This window comes from Tetrao urogallus (assembly GCF_951394365.1).
Source record: "Tetrao urogallus genome assembly, chromosome: 9".
Taxonomy (NCBI): domain Eukaryota; kingdom Metazoa; phylum Chordata; class Aves; order Galliformes; family Phasianidae; genus Tetrao; species Tetrao urogallus.
The window spans coordinates 14,543,858-14,568,244 of record NC_136822.1 but is presented as its reverse complement, the minus strand read 5'-3'; the positions used below and the strand labels follow the sequence as shown (position 1 = coordinate 14,568,244).

At 47.3% G+C, this 24,387-nt stretch overlaps 2 protein-coding genes across 2 annotated transcripts in view; both read right to left on the bottom strand.

Annotated features, from left to right (window-relative positions):
• Positions 1-15,627, bottom strand: part of PSMD1 (proteasome 26S subunit, non-ATPase 1) — a gene marked incomplete at both ends in the record, with an annotated part of 61,726 nt that extends 46,099 nt beyond the window's left edge. The window contains 17 exons of the mRNA XM_079539942.1: positions 208-303; positions 866-1,062; positions 1,663-1,774; positions 2,667-2,840; positions 3,399-3,477; positions 4,153-4,241; positions 5,101-5,229; positions 6,928-6,988; positions 8,345-8,571; positions 9,360-9,503; positions 9,659-9,864; positions 11,028-11,197; positions 11,442-11,515; positions 12,567-12,610; positions 14,134-14,289; positions 14,365-14,577; positions 15,612-15,627. Of these exons, the coding sequence (XP_079396068.1) occupies positions 208-303; positions 866-1,062; positions 1,663-1,774; positions 2,667-2,840; positions 3,399-3,477; positions 4,153-4,241; positions 5,101-5,229; positions 6,928-6,988; positions 8,345-8,571; positions 9,360-9,503; positions 9,659-9,864; positions 11,028-11,197; positions 11,442-11,515; positions 12,567-12,610; positions 14,134-14,289; positions 14,365-14,577; positions 15,612-15,627 (2,187 nt within the window). The remainder of the gene's footprint in view (positions 1-207; positions 304-865; positions 1,063-1,662; positions 1,775-2,666; positions 2,841-3,398; positions 3,478-4,152; positions 4,242-5,100; positions 5,230-6,927; positions 6,989-8,344; positions 8,572-9,359; positions 9,504-9,658; positions 9,865-11,027; positions 11,198-11,441; positions 11,516-12,566; positions 12,611-14,133; positions 14,290-14,364; positions 14,578-15,611) is intronic.
• Positions 15,628-16,310: 683 nt separating this feature from the next.
• Positions 16,311-19,610, bottom strand: LOC306949731 (uncharacterized protein C2orf72 homolog; the record flags this gene model as incomplete). The annotated part of the gene is made up of 3 exons (XM_079539735.1): positions 16,311-16,399; positions 17,021-17,137; positions 19,082-19,610. The coding sequence occupies 3 exons, from the start codon at positions 19,608-19,610 to the stop codon at positions 16,311-16,313; spliced, it is 735 nt and encodes a 244-aa protein (XP_079395861.1).
• Between the last annotated feature and the right edge of the window lie 4,777 nt (positions 19,611-24,387).

Below are 24,387 nucleotides of genomic sequence, written 5' to 3'. Positions count from 1 at the left end.
AGATTCCTTTTTGGTGACACAAGGTTCTCTTGCTGAAAGTCTACTTATCCTAATGCCTGAAGAACCTTCTATTTCCATTCACATTATTAAAGAAGGCTTTCATCACTTGGCATTCCCCGATTGGATCCAGAACAGCAACTCTACAGACACAAAGCCTGTCAGTGATGGGCTTACTCTCTCATCACAAAGTAAGATCACAGTACTTACAGCCACATGCAGCAGGCGTCTGATAGCCTTGTTGTTTCCTGAACCACAGTACGCCATAGCAACCGTGTACATGCCAGAACGACGGAGAATTGGATCCTGGAAAAGAAAACATCAGTATTTAACTCTACCCAACTCTACCCAATTAGGGACTCATAATTCCAAATACAACTCTGTTTCACTCTTACACTTGGAAGCCGCGTGCAGACAACCTCAATGCCTTCCTGTTTTGTGTGGATGAGTAAAAGGATAATTGCTAAAGCGGGGATGTTGTCTAACAATTTCACTGGGACAGAAAGTTGCTGCAATATGGGATGCTAAAGAGTATCAGGCATATGTGTTACTCTGCTTCTTACTCATTATCTGCTTTTGAACAGGTCAAGCTCGACCTACCTACAGTCAGTCTTATCTGTTTTAACCATCACACCCTCTTCTGCTCCTTGCTGCTCACTGAAATGAAAGCTAAATATCAGAGTAAGGAAATATAAGACCAAGACTGCTGTTCTTGTATTTTTTATCAGGGTGAAGCAACACATGAAACACTTCAAATCTACATAAGAACTTCTGGGAAGAAAACAACCAGCCCAGTTTAGCTTGAGACTTCAGAAAAAGACAGGAGGGTTATCTGTGTAACAAAGTGACCTGACACAGTTAAGCTCACCTTATCTCTGCAAAGACTCTCGATGAGAGCATCTGCCTCTTCCATTCTGCCATACATGACCAGAGCAATTCCAACAGCAAGACCTCGCAAGATCTTCTCATGTTGGGTTTCCTGTGCATAGCCAACCATGTCCTCAATGGCCTGAGCATTTTTAGAGCCCAACATAACCAGTCCCAGTGCCAGGCCAGCTGCCTCACCTGCGCAGCACAGAAGAGCAAAATTAAACAAACACAGTTTCTAAAAAGCAGCAAATATTACATCTGGAGAATAACACAGAGAGATCACTTTAAGGTCACCATGCCCAGCAACCCCAGTATTCATGGGCTCGTGTACTTGCAAAAATAACCCACTAATCGCTAACCCAATAGTCACGTAACCTTCCCCTTTGAGTCCAAATTTCTCTTCCTTGGGCCAACAGATGCTGAGATCATTTTCCTGTGATCACGAGCCCTCAAAAGCTTCTTTAAGCCTGTTTCTCAGCCAAAATTAAGGCAAGTGGCTCTGGTGATTACACTATATGCATATAAGCATATGACAAAGTTAAGAATAAAAAACCTCTTACTCTGCTCTGAAGAGCTACCATATCTTACTAATGGTTGGCACAGTGCCTCAGAGCAGTCTGGATGGGACCTCTGACCATTAGGGCTCAAGAACCATGCTGACCAGCAAAAGGTTCATTAACAAAATGCAACTAAGGCAACCCAGAAGTGGTCCACGTTGCTAACAGGAAACCTGGAGGAACGCAGATGTGTGCTAAGGCCTCAGGTGGTTATCTGCTCTGAAAGCTGAATGTTTACCTGTCACTGCATCATCCTGATACAGATTTGTTTTCAGTAAGTCGTACACATCTTGACGTGCTGTCCCCATGGCAGCCAGACCCAAACCCAAGCTGCCACCGTGTCGGACAATCTACAGAGAAACATATACAAGTTGAGTCATCATAAAACAGTAACAATGTGGTTACAGCTGAAATAGACCTCTTTCCATCAATATAAACCTGCAAACTCTTAGCCCAAAAACACTCAGTGATCTCCTGACCCATTCAAAAAGTCACTTTTACCTCCTAAGGCAGTAAATGTTGACAGAAGAAGCTAAATTAAAAACGGTATTTCAAAGCCAATAAATGAGTATTAGAAGCCTTCCACATGAGGCCTTTTAGTACCTCTAAGCTCTTTTCCTCCCACTGAGTGACTTAGGCAGTATCATAAAGTTGTACCATGCATAAAAATTGCCACCTAATAATAGAATTTAAATTGAAAGGTAAATCAGTACCCACTTGAACTGCTTTCCTCTGTTCTGCAAAAGACACAGGAAAGGCACTGTATTTACAGTAAGATGAGTGGGATTCATTTACAGAATTTTCAAAGATGCTGTCTATTTCTCAGAAGAGAATGTGGGAACATGCTAAGAAAAACATTAATTGATTCCAACTTAAAAGAAGACTTTTCATTTACAAACATTAAGTGTTGAAATAAAGCACTTTTTGAGTGTAAGAAGCAATAAACCTACAGGATTTCATGTCTTACTCATTTGACAACTAGGCCATAAACACAGCTTGAATAGCACAGGTCTAGTAGCAGAACAAAGTAAATAACTAAGTGCTAAGAGAAATGAAGAAAGATTCACTGCCATACACATAAGAACTTCCTAAAAATCTAACCTAAACTGTAAGAAAAAGGTTACTAAAACCCACAGAAGGTCACCACCATCACATTCTTAGTTCTAACTCTCCCACTTTTAAACCAGCTGGCACCCTTCTAGATATCCCCAACAAAACCAAGGTTCAGTACTGAATACATACATCATTACTGGCATTCTTCAGCTGGTTCAGCAAGTAGTCGATGATGTCACCGCCGTGGTTAGCATGAATGAGACCCAAGGCATAGAGGCCTCCACCCTCTTGGTAGGCTGAGCCTGGAGAGGTGTCCTTGGGTAGGTATGTTGCCATTAGCTGGAGTGCTTCTTTCTCATGTCCCTGCATGTCCAGTGTCCAGCACCACGGGAAAACAAGGGAAAGAAGCAAAAGGTGAAAACAGTGGATGCAAACACTTTGCAATAATTAAACAAGTCATTACTTTCTCTACCAGAAAAAAAAAAAAAAGAAAAAAAACAATCAGCCTTTGAATGCAAAGAATCCTTCTGCACTGCAATTTTATTCACCCCAGTACAAGAATCCACAACCACTTAATCACTCATCCAAATCAGGACAAATCTTAGCTAGAAGCTACACTGACTCATTCACTAAAGCACTTCAGTGAGGATCAAGGCACATAAAACCATTGCAAAGACTTTTTTCAAAACAGCTTTGTAAGAGTGACACAGGTATATAAATCTGCCCACCCAGCAAGAGACTCCTCCCACCCAGCATCCCTGACAGATGTTCCAGGCACCAAGCAAAGGGCTTAACTAGGCTGCATCAGTTAAGCTGTACACACAATTAAGACATCACCCTGATTCCCAACTTCAATGTTTTCAGAGTTCACAAGTAAATCACTCCTACTGAACAGAGGGGAATGAATGAATGCATCACTACCTTGTGTATAACACCCAAGCTGGCAGTAGCAGTGAACTTAGCCCAATTAGTGGCCCTGGCCAGCCACTCCAAATTATCTCTGCAAGACAAAAAGAGACAGGTTAGACAAAGTTTTACACACAGTCCATTCCTCAGACTGCAAACAATGTCTCATAGCACCAAGCATTGCTTTCATAAAAGAAAGTAGCTCCAGAAAACAAGCCAATCATAATTGCACTTTGTACCTCTCCCCCCTTCATCAGCCCTGATTCTAGGCTAATATTGGTCCAGCTTGTAGATACCAGTGATTTCAATGAAGGATGGAGAACAACCAATCAATATGCAGTCTATTAGTTCTGTGGGAAAAGCTTGCTCAGAGTTTCTGGGGCTTTCCTCAATTCCTGGGTAAGGTCACTCCTGACATTTCTCTTCCCAGAGGAACCCACCAGTCTCCACCAAATAAGATATATCTTATAAATCACCAGCTCAGAAAATTTCCAATTTCTCTCCAAACAGAGCAAACATAAATTCCAGATCTCCAGCCTCCGGGCTGCTCACACAGTTACTGTTCAAATAAAGCCAATGTGTGAGGACAGAAAAAAAAAGGTAATAAATTCTCATTCCTTCCTTCTACCTCCACATTAGCTTTCAGATCTTTTCTTATTCTAAGCCCAGAGCTTTGCAACCACTCTTTGGGAGCTATCAGGTGAAGAAGGACAACAGTGTTGTTCAAACCACCCCTAAATGACAATGCTTTTCCTTGCCACAGCTTTACCTCAGGAACTGGTCACTGGTTGTGCCACAGTGCATGAAGGAGTTTGCTATAACAGTTGCTGTGTGACACACGGAATTCCGCACTGCATCCTAAAGAACAAAACCAATCACAGTATCAGCAGCCAGCAGAAGACATGCCCCCAGTCACTTCATACTTGCCAGTACACTACAAATATGGGTTGTAATTAGGCTCAATTTAACCAGCAATTTCCCTTTAATCAGAGTTAACAGATCATAAACTGTTAATACATTCTCATACATCCCCAACCCATCTTTCCAGTGCAAATCTACCCTTTCTAGGAGTTTGTCAGAGGTACAACTGCCTCGACTGCTGCTTAACTGAAGCACTCCACTTCTGGTGTCCCAAAGCAAGCATGGCCAAGTGCACACAGCTGATGTTTTCAAGTGTTTTTATCAGTTCTATCTTCAATGTAGAATTGTCTCTCAGCACACAAGGATTTATTTAGTCAAGCTAAAAGCATGGTATTACAAACCAACCCAACCAAGACACCAAAATATTGTGATTCATAGTCCTTGCTGACTCCCTCTCTCCCCAGCTAGCAGCACATGCTTCCACAGGATCAGCTGGAGGGTGAGTTGGTCTATCTCACTCCCAAAAAAAACCAAAAAGAAAGCAGGGAAAAAGGGACCAGTGTCTGTCACCAATTACCAGAATGAAGCAACACACTAACAACAGCCTGTCATCATTAGGTCACAGCAGCTGAATTTGAAACAATTTGATTACACAGCCCTTTTCAGGTGCTATCAGCTCTTCCCTGACCTCACAAGTTCTAGTTTTAAATGTCAGTGTATTCCAAACAAAACAGATTTGGGTCTTCAAAAGAGAGGAAGTCAGTCATGCTAAGACAGTAAGATTTTGTATTGATCGCATTGCTGTTATTTTGCAAATAACAGAATGAATCAGACAAATCCAAACAAAGCCCCTTACCTTTGTGTTTTTCAGGATCATGAGGTCTGTGTTGTTGTTTCGTATTAAAAACTGCAGATGTAACTCAATAGCCATTTCCCCACTTAAAATTTTAATCATTTTTGAGATCTGGTCCTTGGGTTCTGGGTTCTTCATAAACAAATGAAAAGAGACAAGACAGTTCATGAAAGCCCTCTCTGCTACATTCCCAACACCATATTCCAAAATCTGACTCGCTGTGGGACTAAAGGGACATTGCTAAAAGGACAACACCAACTCTCAGATAACCCAACTCCTTTGTGCACAAGAGTGCAGGTGGGAGAAGAAAATCTATGAAAGAAAATGCTTTAATTGAAAGTTGAGAGATATCGGTGACATCTGACTTTCTGCAAGCTGTTATGTTTGGTCTTACAGATAAGATGAGTCTCCTGCAAGAGGCAACCACTGTTATAAATATGAACCTGCATTTCCATGGAAGTTTTATTAAAGAGGACCACAAAACCACAACACTTTACATCATCCTACTGAGCTTCTTTTGAGCTAAAGATTTTGTTTAGAACAGAAGCTAGTAGAACTAGGGTTCCTAATACATTCATCTTCCAGAACCCTTTGAGAATGCCTCCTTCTTCCCCACTGTGGAACAGCTTCCACAATTTAAGTCCCAGATGAAGTACTTTTTGAGAGCCATGAAAAGGACACTGCTACTCTCTGGCCCTATTAGCTGGTCAGAGAACAGCAAAAGCTAAGTAGCTCAGCCCTTAGACTAATCCTCTCAATTATTCCTTTGTAGTTATCATTCCGAACTGTGGAAGATTAAGCTCAAGAATTTCTGGCCACAGAAACCATTTTTGTGCACTTATCCCTTGGCACAGGCAGCAATGCCAACTCAGCAGAAATTGATTTGAGACACCTTTAGTGCACAAAAGCACAGGTTCCTCAGATGCAGCAAGACAATTCACTCCAGAATATAATTCCAAGAAAGCACTTCTGCTTGCGCTTAAGTAAAATGTTGTTCTTTTTAACCGACCTGCAAGAATCTCTCACAAATTTCCAAATCTAATCTGCAAACCTGCACCACAGGGAAAACAAAAAGAAAAAAAACAAACATTTTGCTTTGGGCTTTCTTTTTTTTCCCCAGATAGAGTTTCCTTTCCTCAGCAACAGAACTGTCAGAATTGCATTAGCTAAGAATGAAATGCTGAAATGTAACTGTGTGTTCTTGCTAGAAATGAACTTGCTTTCTCTGATACTTAGGAAAGGAGAGCAAAAGGAAGATGCCGCCATGCCAGACAGAAGAATCTTCATTTATAGAAAAGAAACTTGATGTTTTTATTAGCACCCCCTTCTCCCATTCCTGCAGAACATCAGTCCTGTCTAGCCAAAACTGCAGCTGGATTTCAGAAAATGAAAAAATTTCAAAAGAGGAAAAAACCACCAAATTAATTAAGCACCTAAGGTTCACCTGGATTTCACAAGAATAAAACATCCAGCTGGTGAATTAGCTAATTCATCAGGAAAGGCTCTCAGCAGGAGTCAAATTTCAGGCCTTTTTCTCCAGGAGTTCATTATTTCAACAAAAAGCAAAGATATAAGCCAAATCTTTCTACTTGTGTTCCTTTTTTTGGACCCAGTAATTCCTTCTGAAAATTCCTCCAGCTTTCAGTATCTAAAATGCTGGACTTTTAGACTGCCAGATCAGGTCCTCAGAGACTGTCTGTCTGTCAGCTGGACTCCGGACAAGACAGAAGTGAAATTCCATTTTGTATCAGCCAAACCAATCCAACAACCCCACAGATTCCAACACACAAGAACAATTAAGCAAGGCACATTCTTGGAAGTGGCACTCACAATTTCTGCAGATTTCCCCACACAGGTGCTTCCTGGTTTCTCTTCTGCTTCCATAGCATCACTAAATAAAGATAAAAATTCAAAAATGCAACCCAGTTCAGCACTTGAAATTAGCCAAGCATTGTAATAACAGCTAAACACTACCCCAATATAGTAGGTCAGGATTTAGAGATAACAACTGGAAATACCATGACTTTGACACACAAGGAGTGAATACCTGGAGGTCACTGCTGAGAAGCAAATTCCTCTAAGTTCAGCTGTCAGAGCACTAGAAGACAAGGGCCTGGAAATTCCCACCCTCTAACTTCATTAGTGAGACAAAAATAGAGCTGCTTGTAGTGAATGAACAGGCAGAAACAAATGAGAAAATAGGGTCAACATCTAGCCAGGGTCATTACATCCCACCCAAAAGCCTTGAGCTCGTCACTATTAGCATAAATGCTAGTGTTGACACGTAAATGAGGTATGAAGCTGTTGTTAGCATCCTCTCCTCATGCTTCACAGGCTGACTTATATGTTATTTTGTGCCTTGGCTTTTACTTTAATAGGGAAGAAGAAAGAATAACTTCTCTACACCCATATTATTGGTTCAGTTAGAACCAGTTCCTCACAGCATAAACCCTTACACTCAGCCAGCCTTGACTTAGGCAGCGTTTTCCATCACACACTGTCAAAGATGGTAGCGGAATCAGGCTGTGTACAGCCATGACAGCTCTGGAGACAAAAGAGCAGCTGGAACACAAACTTCTTCCACACTGCATCCTTGCCGGGCAGCAGCCTTAGGCTGGAGAGCTGACTCTCTATAAACAGGTTTAAAACAAAATCATGTAGGTCGATTACTTTTAAGTAGTCAAAAAGTAAAATAAAAAGACATTGAGGGATTGCTAGTGCCAATTTCAGGCATTTTTTAATTACCAGGGGCTTTTCACAGTTAATAGCCATTGATGCTGAGCACTGAACAAGTTTTAAGTTTAGGACTTGAACAAAACTCAGACTGAAAATACAAAAGGACATATAACACTACAGTATCACCTCCAAGCTTGCAAGTATGGGAAGCCAAAGCTGTGTGTGACTGCCATGTGCCTTTTGCTCACTGTTGCCCTTTAACTCCACCAGTTTCTGCCAAGAGCATACATACAGCATCAGAGCATTAATGCACTACTGCTCATTAGCTGAGCTACATGAATCACACAAATGCACCCTGCTTCCCTAAACTGCAAAGAGAATGCATTTTTGCAAACAGTGAACTCATCCAGTGGTAACATACAATTTCACCCTGAGCAAATACCACTCTTTGTTACCCAAGCTTACATAGAGTAACTCAATAACTTGTAATGCACAGCCACGCACACAGGAAGCTCCAGCAGAGCAGAACTGGAACTGAACAAGTGTGCCTCTTCTCAAGCCAATGCCCCACCTGTCTTTCTCTGAGCCAGGGACAGTGCCGGTGTTGGTGGATCCTGGCACAGAGGCAATAGGAGTTCCAACAGTGCGAAGATTTTGGATCACAGAAGACAAGAACTGCTGGCTAGCACTTTCATACAGGTCAAAGCAAATTTGATAAGCCATGAGAAGGTTATCTTCCTTCACTAGTTTCTCCAAGATGTCGCTTACAGCCTGTGGGTCATCCAAGAATATCAGGCACTGAGGGTGAGGAAGGGAAACAGAAAAGAGAAAAATCAGAGTTTATATATCTCAGAACGAAAAAGAAATACCAATGAGTCCAAGTGCCATTTTCTTGTTGCCTTATATGCTGCTTCCATGGAATATCTCTTCAGAGTAAGCAGGCAATAAGAATCTACAGAGTTTTCACAGGTTAGTTTAAAAAATGAGACCAAGTATTATAAACTCAAGACACATGATTCAGCCCTTCCTATTTATGCAGCTTTATCTCTGGAGGTTGACAAAAAAAAACTCCAAAGCACATGAAAGAAATATCTGTCATTTTGGAGAGTTGTCTTAGCACTCCTAAGTCACGTGTAGATGACATACCAATACAGCTGAGTGCTCAATAACCTGAGGAACCTCATTTTTGGTTGTCTAAATACATGCAGACAACAGCTTGCAAAAACAAAAACAAAACAAAACAAAACAAAAAAAAAAACCAAACCCAAACCACTGTAATTTTTCCTTGGAGGAAATAAATAGAATTCCAAACAGCAGAACTGCAATCTGCTGCTCCCTACAGAAGCTTGAAATAATCAGTTGTTTGTGTCCCCAAACTGCCTTTGAACATTATCCCTTCTCTGTTGACCACCTGTGGAGTATCTGCATCTCTTTCCTCACGTTCATTATGATATAAATTTGAATCATGCAATTGGGAAAAGACATTTCATTGGTTAGAAATGAAACATTGCTAGAGGTACTTGATTGGACACCTACAAGAATAACAACTTTTGAGACATCTTTAAACAGCGCCCTGAGAAGTTTACCTGGCACACGTTGATGAAGTCTGGCTTCTCCAGATTCATGTAGATTTTAACTAGAACTCTCAAGACTTTATTACGAAACTGTTTGTTCTGCATCAAAGACATACAGAGCTTCAAGCTGTAGGCCAGCATCCCAGGAACGTCGTTCTGAAAAGAAATTCAGAGACACAAAGTTTGGGTTTGAGCTGTCAAAACGGGATTTACAAATTAGGACAAATCTACCTCCTTTCCATTTTAAAGCTGCAGAGCAAAACCTGTGCACACAAAACCTCACAGTTTGGTTTTTCAGAACAAGCCTGTACCGATTCGAGGATGGTTTTCTCAAAGATGTCCAGCCTGCGTGTCTCCAGAGCAATGCCAATCGCCTGCTTGTACTTGTGGTCATCCAAGCACCGCTGGAACATTTTGTTCACTATGCCTTCTAGCCTTTCATCAACAGGTTTCTTTTCTCCTTCTGGCAGCTCTGCATTCTCCACACACTGCTTGGTATAGTGGTCGATACATTTTGCTGCAATGATATTAAATACAGAGGAAAAGATGTCAGCTTCCTACAGGTTTACAGTTCCACATAGGTTGGAAAACAGACAGAGATCAGTGTGGAAAAAATAAGCAGTTATCACAGAAGACGTTCAGAAGCCATCCTATGCATAGCAGCAAGACCAACAACACTGACACTACCGTGTCAAAATGCATCTCTGTACTACTGACACTGAAGTCAGTAAATTCAGTAGATGACAACCTCTACAGAGCTATCTGACACTTCCAGCTCTCAGCAGTTATCCCATTTTTAAACAGTTACCCAAATCTTCTACTCAAAATTAAATCATAGCCAGTGTATCAATTTATTCTGAAACTTTGTGGCAACCCGGGGCTCACTACACCTTCCTGAGGAAGAGACCAGATTGTGTATGAAAGCATTCTGCCAGCACAACACAACTGCACAGATGAGGCACATGAGCTACTCGCGCAGTCAAAGGTACAGACAGCAGTGGAAAAATATTTATAATCTCATCCAGCAAACTGACTGTAACAGCAAAACCAAGAAGATGCATTTAAAATGGAACCAAAGTCATTATCTTGGTTCAAGAACAGGATATTTTAAACAAATATAGAAGCAGCAATAGGAGACTTTCCTAATCCACCACAAGCATTAGCTGGGGAGAATGAAAGCCAGCCCATGTCCACCGTATCCTCTGACCAGCAACCCATACCAGTGGATGATACTTTAGAAAAAACCATTCAACCTACACAAAAGCTCAACATCTGGCTTGCTGCTTTGTTTAAAAGAGAATTTAAAAAATGGCAGCCCCTGGTGAGCAGCTGTTTTTATTAGATGATTACTCCCAAAGTTATGCTGACATTGACAACACGAGAAAAAACAAATGAGAGAAGGAAAAATACACAAAGTAATTTTGCTGTTAGGAACTTGCAGTGGAACAACAGTTAAGAATAGGAAAAGACTGCCGTAAGTTCTACGTCAGTTCTGTTATGGGATCTTAAAGTGGACGGGAAAACAAGGCAAAAATAAACTGAGTAAAAGTAGCAGCAGCAACAATTCCAATATAAGGAGTGGAATGTGGGGAAAAACAGCTAAAGCAAGGGAAATCTCTAAACAGGACAGTTCTGATAACACAAATGCCTGCGTTTTCTTTGGCAGCAGCAGCTGTTTACCAATGATCGTTTCCACATATTCCGAGTTGTCGTTGACGTTGAAGAGGTCACCGGCTCCCAGGGCATAGTTGAGAGATTCCTCAAAAGCTCCCAAGTGGTAAAACACTTTGGAAGCAACTAAAGCAGCAAACTGCCGACTCCGGAAGCCCTCATCTTCATAGAGAACTTCACTGAAAAGAGGAGAGAGAAGAGCTTCATCTTTGTGCTCGGTTCTCTTAAAGGCCACACGTCAGACTGGCTGAACTTTCGTCTTTGGGACGACAGTTTCAACACCACATTCCTTCAAAATTAATGCTTTCCAGGAAGCATGAGGCTAGATCCCATAGCCAGTATCAGGCAAGGAGAATGACATGCACTTAGTGTATATTTTCTCTTAAAGCAGCACACCCTGCAGTAATGGGTGCTTTTTCTTACATTTTGTCCACTGACTCGGAGATTTCTGCCCAGAAGTCATTGACAACAGCATTCAGCTTGTGAAGAGCAAACTCCTAGAGATAATAATAATACAAAGTTATGTTACATAAAGAATGCGTTTAGTACCTTCCCTCGGCAAAAAATTATGTGTGATCCAGCACTAACAAGACAAGAATTGATCCACCTAAACAACAAGCTCTACTTTAATAAAGTTCTGCACAGGCTCTCTAATCTTTGCAACTCTTGTGCAAAAAAATGGCTGCTTCATTTACGAGCACAGGAGCCTGATGCTCCTTCCCATGGTCTCTCTGTGAGGTCTGGTTGGCTCAAACAGATGAAAGCTCAAATTCCTCAAAATGCAAAGTTTTTAAAGGGTCTGGAGCAACCTTAAGATAGCACAAAGAACTCCAGCCCACGGTCTACACCAGCCAACACTACTAATTAACTTGGACATTATGCTTTCCCAGATGAATGATATACAGGCTGTAAACAGCCCACTTCCAACCAGCTCAGAGCAAAGCAGGATAGATCAAATCTATCACCATTTATGTCTGTTTTGAAGCAAAACCTGCAGGGGATTGCCTACATTACAAGATGCATCCCTCCTTCCTAAAAGGAGATCTGTCAGTGTGCTCAGACAATCAGAGAGCATCACCAATCCATCATCACTTCAGGTGTTTGGTGTCGTCCAGTGGATTCAGAACTCTGAGGGCTGCAGAGTTCCTGCTGCTGTTATCTTCTCTTATTACTAATGCAACTTTCAAGAGAAATCTCTAAGTGTGATTATTATTTCACATGCCTGCAGTTATGCTAACAACTCTTCAGCTTTGAATTTCACATAGTCAAAATGCAGTCTCTGGTACACATTTCAGTAACAAAGTCCCACTATGATTAAGATAAGCGGAGGCTTCAGCAAAGCCCCAGTTTGATCCATATTCAAAACAAAGAAGTTTGCCATCTGTTTTTTTCAGTCCTTGCTTTCAGGCTGGATATTACCTGGAGCTCACCTGTTCCTGGCTAAGAACTACAGTTACTGAGATCCAAGCATTTTTTACTTTAAGCTCAAAAGCAATGCATTTGCCATTATTTTTTTACCAAATGTAATACGCAGCACCTTGAGCTTACCTTGAGCTGTGGCTCTTCTTCATCCAGAAGAGAGATAATTCCAGCTGCAAAACAAGATCACAGTCAGTTTGGGACTGCTTTAGATGTGAATGTGCCATTTAGCTCAAAAATAAAAGAACAGGAAAGAACGCTGATGTTGGAATGCTGGTAAAATCTTCCATATTAACATTCCAAGACCAGATCCAAGTTCATACTAAAAATAAAATAGCTCATAATTTATAATTGGAAAGGTACATTCCTCATAAAAGATGATCCTTTTTTGAAGAGCTTGGATGGAAGAACAGCCATAGATGGCTCACTGTCAGACCAGAAGGCTGCAGCTGAAAGGATGGGCAGAGGACCTGCCCGAGTTCCAGCACAACTCACTAATGTTGATCTTCCATGTCACATACATTGATAGCTTTTTTAAACCTGCAGGAGACACCAAACTAGAAAGGCCAGCACGCCTGCTGACAGGCAGAACTGGGCTTTCAAAAGGTTCTGACAAACTGTGAGAAGGAAGGGAAGAATCCAAGGGGACCGTAACATTCCAAAGGGAGCGCAAAGATCAAATCTAAAACACGTGATGTAGAAAGGAATCACAGTGGCACAACAAACTCAGCTGAAACACTACCAGCAATATCATATGGCTGCACCAGGAGGCACAGAACCCAAACTTCACACTGAGATGTGGGAGAGTGTTTCCTGGCAGACGCAGGAGGCAATCTTCCATTCTGCTTGGCACAGATGTGCCCACACACAACCAGTATCCTCTGCTAGGCACCCTGCTACAGGAGCAGGCTGGGGCGTACAGAGCTGAGCAATGACAAAAGGTCTTAGGAACCACGACTCAGAAAGGCTGACTGGAGGCCTGGAGCTGGCCAGTCTGCTGAGATAAGGGAGCTGTCAGCAAAAAGCCAAAAAGATGACTAATCTGATCTCTGTGTTGAATATGAAGAGCAGCAATAGGACCAAGTTATATTTGGAGCTCTAATGGCTGAGGTGCGATGACAAGAAAAGTTTTCTGACAGAAAGAAAGTTCCTCGCTTTGCCTGTAAAATATGGAATTTCTATTGTCAGAGATTTTGGACTAGGAGTTGTACTTGTATCTGTCAGCAGCAACTGGAAGAACACCGAAGGGCCCCGCAGGTGCAACTGGTAGCAGCACAGGGCTCCATGCTGTTACAGCAACTCTGCCCCAAATAAGCAGTTTGTTTTTACCCACATGTTCCCACACCTCCAGGTAAAGCCAATCTCACTGATTTTCAACAAACTATTTCTCCTCTTTTAAAACTCCTTCAAAATGAACTCCTGCTTCTTCTCAACTGCAACAAGGCTTCAAACATAAAACCAAGAGCTGACAAACAGAGCACTGCCTGCAGACTGCCATGCTCTGCGACGTTTCCCTCCCAAAGCCACAACCATTCACATTCCAAGTTCTGTCCTGAGTACTTTCAGAAACACTCCTCCTATTTTCTTAAAAACCATAAAAGCTCTCCGCAGGTCCAGAAGCAGCGTTTGACATCTCATTCCTCACGCAGCCTCTGCCTCCCGCCCGTCCCCAACGGAGCGCCGGCCCCGATTCTACGGGCGAGCAGCGAGAGGCCTCCGGATAGCTCAGGCTTAAATCGCCGGTCGTGGCCGCCGAGCCGCGCGGAGACGGCGGCCACGGGTGACCCGGCCGGAGAGGCGAAGGCCCATTTCGGGCCGCCCTTCCGAGTCCTCCAACCGGCGGCCCCGCGGCCTGCGACGGCGCCCAGTCACGGCCCTGACTCAGCGAAACCCCGGCGAACTGCACGGCCCCGCGCCGCTCCCTCACCGGCCGAGGTGATCATAGTGCCGCCCGCCCGGCCCGCGGAGGGAGGTGGCGCCCGCTCCGCTGCGCTCCGCTCCGGCTCAGCCGCACCGCTGCTGCCGCTGGAATCCCCTCCGCGCCTCTGCCGCTCCGCCGCGACCCGGCCCGGAAGTGCCGCCGAGGCCCCCTTCCGGCAGGGCCTCTCAGCTGCCGTGCAAAGGTGGCCACGGCGATCGCCTGCTCGAAAAGCCGTGGGGAGTCAGGCGGAAGTCGGGCAGCCCTTCCCGCCCGGCCGCAGCGGCGGGCTGTACGCTTTACGCACGTTGAATGCGCGTGGTGGCAGCGGCGTTACCCCGCACTGCACGTGGCGTTTAGCTCAATTAAACCACGTACCGCCCTATTTTAAGGACAACCCTATGGCAAACTGAAAATACAAAAAAAAAAAACCAAAACAAAACAAAAAAAGAAACAAGTTCCAGTTGAGAAATTGAGTGTGTTTATTGATTACAGCCAGCACTTGGAATAACAGTGCCCTTCAATTAGGAAATCATCGAGGTGTGCAGAACGCAGCGCAGCACTTCGGCGTGGGGAAAGGATGGAGGTCAGAGTGCTGGGCTAACACAGGGCTAATGCAGGGCCGTGCTCCATGGCCTGCAGGAAAGCACTCCTGCTCCCAAAGGGCAGAACAGCACTGTCAGAAGGTAGTTTTTCACAGGAAGGCACTGGCACAGGTTGCACAGAGGTGGTGGCGCCCCGTCCTTGCAGACAGCTGAGGTCAGGCTGGACGGGGCTCTGAGCACTGATGGAGCTGTTGGTGTCCCTGTTCAGTGCAGGGAGTTGGGCCAGAAGGCCTTTAAGGGACACTTTTGACTCAGTTCTATGACTGTAGGATGCACTGCTGCGACCCAGCATGGAGCGGGGCTGCAGGACGGGCCGGAGCTTCTGCCTGAGCTGAGGGGAGCTGAGGATGGCCAGGCACAGACAAAACCCAGCCGTGTGTGCTAAAAATAAAATGAAACCCGCTTTATGTTGCATTAAAATAAAAGTTTAAAGAGGTATTTGAGCATTACATCATATCACCCATAAAGCAACCCTGCAGGAGGTTGGAACTTTGATGTCTATTCCAAACCAAGCCGTTCTGTGACTCTATGATTCCATGCTGCCCCACAGGCCACAGGCAGCCCTTTGGAACTGCTTAAATAGGTGATGTTTAAACACTTCTATCAAGTGGCTGCCACCACAGCTGTGGAGATGTCCCAGGTACGACAGACCTGTGCCGTACCCCATCTCACCCCAAGCACACCGCAGTCCTGTCTGCCTCCCTCCAGCACAGGCACTGTGTCAGTCAGTCTGTGAGCTCCACAATGGGACAGACGGACACATCCTGCTCTCAGAACCACCCTCTGCTCCAAATGCCAGGAATATCTTTTGTGTTATACTTGCTGTCCAGAGCTGTATTTCTTCATGTTATTCACGTTTCCAAGCTTTTCAGCTGGCTGGTAGATACGAGACTTCATACTTAGTCCCACTGCAATCTCCATGCCACTGCATTAATTGTCTTTTTTTTTTTTTTCCCAGATCAAAGAGAAGTCAGCAGCTTCAGAATAAAGAATAAAGCAGAAAAATAAGGCAGAAGAATTCATTTGCCTGGGAGGCCATCTCTAGCAATCTCAGTGGGGAGCTTTGTTCGTTTCCCTTTGTTTAGGCAGATGGAAGCTGAAGTCCCCACATCACCTTGCCCAGGATGGAGGATACACTCCTAAAGGGCTCATCCAAAGCCCAGTGTCCACCAGCACAGCCCCATAGGCAGGGGATGGCTTTGTCATGGAGCTCAGAGGCTGTGGGCAGCCACAGAAGACCTTGATGAAATCTGTGGGCTCTCTGAGGGTGAGTGGGCACAGCTGCTCCTTCTACTGCTCCACACCAGCCAGGCAGAACCGGGACAGGGATCACATCAGGTGCCCACAGCTTTAGGTGCCCACACCTCCAGCAGCATCTTCATAATTTCCATTGGGAGACAGACTGGTCAGAGCCACCTCTTGGGGGTCCTGCAAGTTGTCTGCAAAGAGCAGAGAGAGGTCAGGGGACAGTGGAGTGGGAAACCCTTCCTCATGTAAACTGCAACTTAAAGCGCTACAGACATAAAGCATGGAGACGAAGTGAATGGTAGATACCACCTAAGCACAGGTGATTTTTTTTGTAATGGATTCTCCTTTTGCTTTACAAACTCAACATCCCCTTAAAATGCAGCAAAAGAGCAGTGGCCCCACGGAGTCCTGTGGTTTCAGCAGCCTCCAAATGAGCTGCACAGGTCTGAGGCTTCACTGCCTGCTTTGAACTGGAGCCTGAAGCTGACTGCCCTCCCACTCTTGTCAGTGGTTTAGGAATGCACTTCCTGCAGAACACAGCATGTAGGATTGGGGTGATGCTTCCAAATCACTGTGTGGATGCACAGTTGTGTCACTGCCCAGCAGTGCTCCCAGGCACTGGGCCCAGCATGCTTTTATTTAGGTGAACACTGTCTGTCTTCGGGTTCTGGCCAAACCTGGGCCAGGAAGTGATATCTGGAGCAGGAAACAGTGTCAGGAGGCCAACAACAAGAGGTGTGGGCATATGGACAGCCAAGGAGTTGGTGAGGAGCCTCCAGCAATCAGCATGTGTGCAAGGCAGCTGGGCGTACCTTCATGGACATTGTTGGCAGCTTTTGACACGTGGCCTTTTCTCTGGCTCCTCCGGCTCCAAGAGATGCACTGCAGGAGGGCAGGCATCCTCCACCTTTCCCTCTCTTTCCCCTCCTCTGGATAAAGCACAGAAGCATTCAGAACATCAGAGGCACTGCTTCCCCAGTTCCCACCAGCCTAACTCCCACCACACCAACTCCAACAGCTAAACCCACCACCCTGGGAAAGCATGGAACAGCTCCTGCAAACCCTCATAGTGGCCTGAAAGCTCCCCATTGCCCTGGAAATTCATCTAAAGGACAACAGAGGTAGCAGCAAGTTATTGCAAACTTTCATGCTGCTATAGCAAAACACTGCAGCAGCTTATTTTATAGTCTGCAACGGCTCAGCATCCCCATCTAAATGCCACTTGGCCTTTCACCTCCTAGGAGATCTTGTCTCCCAGTGGCAAATGATAAACCACTTCAGTGTCCTTCGTCTTATTGCAACACCAAAGGGCTCACAGTAGCAGCGTTTCCTGCTGTCTGACAGCCCCAGACTTCCAGCCACCAACACATCCCCTGATCGCAGTCCTTGAGGACGCAGCGGGGAGCAGCCTGGCACAAATCCTTTGCAAAGGCCAGAAGGGAAACATGACAAGCTCAGCCCCAGCTAAGGGTTGTTTTTTGGTAACATTCCTCAAACCTGCTTTGCAAGCTGCTCCAAACCCCAGGCCCATCTCGCACGCATTCCTCCTGAACGTTCCACTAAAAATCTTATTCTCCTTGGGAAGAGCCATGGGATGAAGGAGCCTGGGCTCTAGAGAAACTCATGCTGTCCTATGGGCTGGCACTGCCAGAGAGATCCCCAGCTCTCAGGTGGGCACAGAAGGGTCACATAGGCATTTTGGAGCACACGGCTCACAGGGGCATGGAAAGAAGCTGATCTTGCATCAGGTTGAACGCTGAAGCTGAGGAGCATCCTCATTACCAATACAGTTCATGGGATGCTTCTATGACTCAGAGCACCAGCAGAGTCCTGGTGAGCAATGCTGAGTCCTCCTACCCACAGCGCTTGTAAAGCCAGTGGGCTGCCTGCACAGCACCGCTCTGGCTTTCTGCTCCTCTTTCTCCACTGCACTCCACACCCACACTGGCGTGAAAGATAAATCCACAGATAATCCCAAAGATTCATGCACTGAGGCAAATGCCAGCAAATCACAAAGGTGGGGAAAAAAAAGTGTGCACTCAGGGATGCTTCCCTGCTCCTGCAGCTGCTGTGCCCAGAACTGGTGGACACTACCAGAAGAAATTCTTGCAGGAAGTATGTGAGGAAAGTGAAAGGCTGCAGGAAGTAAGCTGGAAAGAAGACCATGCATGCATTGGCACAAAGTGTGAGGGCAGTGAGAATGCAGCCTCACACTCTTGCAGGAAAATGCAATGGGTCCTGGTGGTCTCAAAGCCCTTGAAGGCTCAGATCCAAGATTCTGGATTGAGCCAATGGGAAGAAGCACCTGATTCTTGGGGCTGCATCCTGTGCTTGCAGATAAACACCACTCACCCTTCTCTGTGCATCAAATGCTGTTCCTCAGGCTCTTACCCTACCATCCTTATGCTGCTCACCTGGCTGCCAACAGCTTGTGGTTTTAGAACCAAGTGCTCACTTGTTATTGTTCTGACTTGCGTGAAGCCAATGCCAGCATCTTCCTCCTGCAGAACCTGCCTGCCCTCTGTGGCCAGGGCTGCACCCCAAGCCCCAGAATGCCCATCCATCAGCACCTGAATGTGCATCCTAAGCACCACGCCACAGCCGTTGCCTGCCACATCCCTGCTTCCCAACCCATGGCCCATCCTCCCCAGGAGGAGACCCACGGGGAAGGGGCAGAGCCTGTTGGGAAGGCTCAGATCCCACTGCATGAAACGGATCCCACTGGGGACAGCAGGAAGTCCCTGGGGAGGGGCAGATCTCCCTGGCAAATCCTGCAGAAGTGAGGCAGCGGGCCGGATCAGGGAGATCAATGCGTGCCCCATTCGTGCCACCCTCCATCCCTCCCCCGTCCGATTTCCCCAAACCCTCCGTACCTGCGGGGTGCTGCAGGGCGGCCCGCAGAGCTCGGCAGGCGGCGGTGCGGCATTCCCGCAGCGCTGCGGGACTCCCGGGGCTGTAACGCGCCGCCTGCACGGTGCCCGCCGCCGGGAAGTGCCGTCGCAGCGTCGCGTCCAGCACCGCCGCGTCCTCCCCGTCCCCACCGGGCAGAAGAACGCCGACGACGGCGGGCGGCGGCCCCCGAGGCAAACGGCCCCGCACGTCCCGCACCACCTCCCGCAGCCGCGCACGGCTCCCGCGGCCCCGCGCCGTTCCTCCGCGGCACAGCACCAGCAGCAGCCGGGCCCCCAGCTCCCGCCGCCGGCATCGGGACCGGGACGGGCATCCCGGCTCCACCCCCTGCCCCGGAGGAGCCTCGTCGCCCAGCAGCTCCCGGCCGAACGACGCCAACGTGGCCGCCGCCGGAGCGCCGTCCGCCACCACCTCGGCCACCAGCAGCACCGCCCGCCGCCCGCCCGCCCGCTCCACCAACGCCCGCAGCTCCCGCAGCTCCGCCGCCTCCATCCCCCGCTGCCGCCGCCGCCGCGTTCCCTGAGCGGAGCTCCGCACCGCCCCCGGCACCGCCCCCGCCGGCCCCGGTTCCCGCCCCGAGCCCAGAGCATCTCCCGGTTCCGGTACCGGTGGACACGGGCTTTGCCCGGCCCTGGCACGGCTGTCAGGTGAAGAGGGAAGTCCCAGCAGCAATGGTAAACGTTTACTCTGCTACGTACGACATTCCCCATACATTTAATGTCTTGTTGCAAGAATACGGGAGGATGTGAACAGCTGAAAGGTGCCGACAGCAGCACTGCCCTTGCAGACATCCTCTAGGGGACAACATAGACGTATTGGAGTTGAAAGGGCCTCTTAAAGGCCATCTGGTCCAACTGCCTGCAATGAACAGGGACACCTACAGCTCCATCAGGTGCTCAGAGCCCCATCCAGCCTGACCATGGGTATCAGGAAGGGCAGCCTGGGAAGGTCACTGTGTGCCAACAGCTTTAAGCCAGGAGAACGCGTGTCCCAGTTACAACAGGCTCAGCAAACACATCCCCACACCGGCACGGTGGGGTCAGACAGTCAGGGCGGGGGTTTCAGACAGCCTCTCTGGCTCTTAATAAAAGGACCTTACTCATTGACTAGTGCTGGTAATCAAGTCAGAGGAGATAAACAAGGTTAGGGTCCTCTTCCAAAGATCAGGGTCTGTTGGCAGAGGAGCCCACGCTCCTGTACAGCTGTAACCCCAAGAGCAGCTGTCTGCACACCAGGGCTCCAGCCTGACACCACCCAGCTGCAGCGGGTGACACCAGCCAGCTGCGGCCTTAAGGTCAGCCAGATTTTGCATTTACAGGAATCTTGCTCAGTGAGGGGGCTTTTCTGGATCCCATGCCCAGAACAAGGTCTGCTTCCCATTTCTCTGATGTTTAAACTGCTGGTAAGCTCATCCAAAAACTAATATTTGGGAATGGATGGAGCTGTTTATCACGGCCACTGCAGTTGTATTGTTAATTTTGGGTACACACATACTGCTGCCAGCAAGGGCTGCTTGGAGAGGTGAACATCACCCACAATACCCAAACAACCTCGTTTACACTTCCTTACTCATTAACAGAGGAGGGACCTAAGAGCAAACACACTTTTATCTTCCTCTGTGTTGCTTAAAGAGATACAGCACAGCGAGGCAGAGGCAGCGTCAGCTCAGCAGTGTGTGCAGTGCCCACGGGGTGATGTTGGAGTGCAGCAGGCACCTGAATGCAGACCTGGATGTACATACAGGTCCTGCTGCTCCGCCCTTTGCCTTCACACTGCAACCCAATGGATGTGCTGGCAGCAAATCAACAGCTTGCTCTAAATGAGGGCAATTGTACTTCTTGCATGTGCCCGTGCCCTGCTAAGAGCAAAGATCTGTTCATTTTGGACTGCAAAAAGAGGAAGACAGGGTGCTTGGTACAGAGACACAGTGCTGTGAGATCTGAGCAAGACTAAAAACCCATGGGATCCGGCCCCTTAGGAGATGATTCACCATGATTCACCTCTCATCTAAAGTGAGAGGACACGAGAAAGGACTTTTGTACCAATTTTTGACAGTCTTCAGTACAGCTCTTCAAACTCTTCCTCTCGGTTCTCCAAGCCCACCTCCCCTTACTGCAATGGAAAGCCACGGAACCTGTGAGAGATGTCAGCGCCTGCACGGCTGCCTGGGAGCCCCAGAGAGCCTGCAGTTGGGCAGCTGGCAGGGTGCCTTCCCGGCACACAAGGTGCGCTCGCACTTTGTCCTGGCACGTAGGCACGATGCACCACATCACCACGGAAAGAATCCACACTCAAAATTTCCCCCGGAGGATCCTTTCCCTCAGGGAAAATCCCTGCAAATCCCCCCTGCTCTGCATGAGTTTGTATGGCACCTGGTGCTCGGCGCTTTACAGCTCAGAGATGCACACAGAGAAATCAAATAAAGACAAGGCTTTAATAATTCTCTCCATAACAGATAAGATTTTAGATGGATACAAGATCTGGGAAAAAAAAAAATAAAAATAAAGGTTATCCTTATGAAGCCCTAACAGGAAAAAAAAAACCCAGCCAACCACGGTGCCTTGCCCTGCCCAGAAAAAGAGGGCGAGAAGTGAGCTCAGCTTTTATTGGGCTCACTGCTGATAGAGACCAAAACCATCCACAGCTCCCACAGTGCCCCCCACCCAAGACCCCCCATTCCTGATGGACTCTGGTGTGAGCCCATCCCCAGCCCTTCCAGCAAGGCAGGTGGGAATGTCTGCACACATCCAACTGCTCAGACAGCTTGTCCTTGACCCTTCATCTACTCTGGCACGCAGGAGTAGCTTGGGAAAGACCAACGCGCTGATGGCAAACAGCACCACGGCAGGAGAGGGACCTTTATCTTGTTTGCAGCCTTTGGGCCAATAAGTCAGAGCCAGAAGCAAACTTTGCTCACCCACTGTCCTGTGGCTGCAGAGAACCCAGAGGAATGTCTGGAGCTTTGTGCTGCTGGGAACCATGCAGCAAAGAAAGCAAGCAGAAACTCAGTGATTTCTGCTAGGGTGGATTGCCTGCCCAGCTGATGCTGGGAAGACCTCAGGGCTTTGGAGCAAGGCTGGCATCAAGCTGAGGGAGCAGCGTCCCCTTCTGGCAGCTGAGATATCGTGCACTGCATCACTCTTGTGCAGGACTGGCAGACAAGCAAAGCACCACGAAGGAAATATTCTACAGAGAGACACCTGGGTGAACAGCATTAAACCCAACCTGCAGATCCTGCTGTCTCCAGGAATTCGTTTGCAACTCATCTGTGATACCTCACGTGGCACAAGCTCAGGCTGAGGACAGCGACCCACTGCTGGGCGCTGATTTGAGCTGGACAAGCAGAACTGGGATTCGGAGAGCTGACATCTAGGGGAGGAAACACAGGATAGGAGCACAGCAGGAACCACGCTGGTAACAGCCCTTCCCTACAGCTCACCCAAAAGAATTACTGCTTCTCACTGAGAAGAACACAAGGCTGGTGGTACAGCTATGAGCAGTCATGGGAAGCCCCAGCGATGGAGTTGGGGTGGAGGTTCTCACACTGAGCAGCATCTCCACAGCCATGTGTTTAGGGGCAGTGAGAGCCACCACAGTCACACTTGGAAGTTCACAGCACATGGGCTCTGACTCGCATCTTCCATTCCCAGACCAGGACTCAATCCCTCATTTTAAATTCCAGCTTGTCTTCCCTCCTGCATCTGAACCTGGTCACTGAGTACCACTAAGCATCGCACAGGTCAGATATCAGGAAAAACTCTGAAAGAGCAGTGGTGTGCTGGCACAGGCTGCTCAAGATGGTGGTCACCATCCCTGGAGGTGTTCAAGAGCCATGCAGATGAGGCACTGAGGAATGTGATTAATGGGTAATATTGGTGGTAGGAGGATGGTTGGATTAGATGATCTTAGAGGTCTTTTCCAAACTTATGTTGGCCCTTCGTGCTTCTCAGACCCTCCACACTCCTGCCCAAGCTTGTGGTTCTGTTCCCAGAAAGCCCGTCCTTGTCCCTTGCCCCTGTTTAGCTATGTCCCAGGATACCTTCTTGGCAATTAAAGACTTCTCTTAGTGCTCTACATGCAGCTCTCTTGACCTCCATGATGCTATCAGGCTGGTCTGCCTTGTAGACTGCTGCCTCCACCACGAGCTGCTGGAAAGCGCCATCCAACAGACACTGCATCCTCCTGAGTGCTTCCACGGCCCGGGACAGCTCCTCCTGGGAGCCTGAATGGATCACCACCAGCACCAGCGCAGCTGGCACGCATGGGAACAAGTTCCTTATGTTAAAGAGGGTCTCATCCAGATAATCCCACTGCATCAGCTGCTTCAAAGTGGTGGCTTGCCAAACCATAAAAACCAGGTGCGGTTGAACGTCTTCCTCCTCCTCTTTTTCCTCCGTCTGCTGCAGTTCAGTCCTCCCATCACCTGCACTGAACAGGTCCTGAGCAAAATCCATCAGCACTGAGGGGGCTGTCATGTGGACGTCCTTCATCTCCATCACCAGCAGCTCCCCGTTCTTCACCCCCAGCATGTTCAGTAGGTTAAGGAACTCACAGTTGGTTTGGTCTGTAAGGGAGCAGCTCTTGGGCTCCTCTGATCCCATAGCTTCTTCCTGCGCAATTATTTTTTGCTGCACTGCTGAGGAAAGGAGTGAAAGGGGTTCTCACTCAGGAGCTGTAGCAAAGGTACTTGCAGTAGAGGCCTTCCAACAGGCTACACCTGTTTCTTTCAGTTGTGTGCAAACACAATTTGGTGAGGAATAAACAAATGCTATAGAAAATAACGATGTGTATTCCACCTCACACTTCTTTGAATCTCACATGTACAACTCCTCGGTGCTTGTAGAAATAAAGCCCTGCTTGACCCAAGTACCCTGCAAACTGCCCACTGCTTATCCATGTAAATGCTGCAGCTTTTCACTCTTAAGTGCCCTCTTGCTGTTGAAGGAGGCAAATTCAGTTGTTTTAGCTAGGAAATAATTTGTACACCAGGCGTCAGTAGCCAGGTCCAAACCACTATTGAATTTCACTTAAAAAAGGTATTTATCCAATAATGTCCTCTAACTAAGTCAGAACACAGCTGTTCCACCTCCTTCAGAAGAAAAAGGATCAGTCCTGAACGAAACACCAGCCCACCACAGGAGAGAACTGCAGGAACACAGGAGAACAAAGGCCCAGCTCAGGCGTCCCAGCGCAGGGGAATGAAGATTTCAGCGTACCTGAGTGAAGGTGAGGGCAACCACTTCCCTGCCTCAGCAACGACCACCCACTC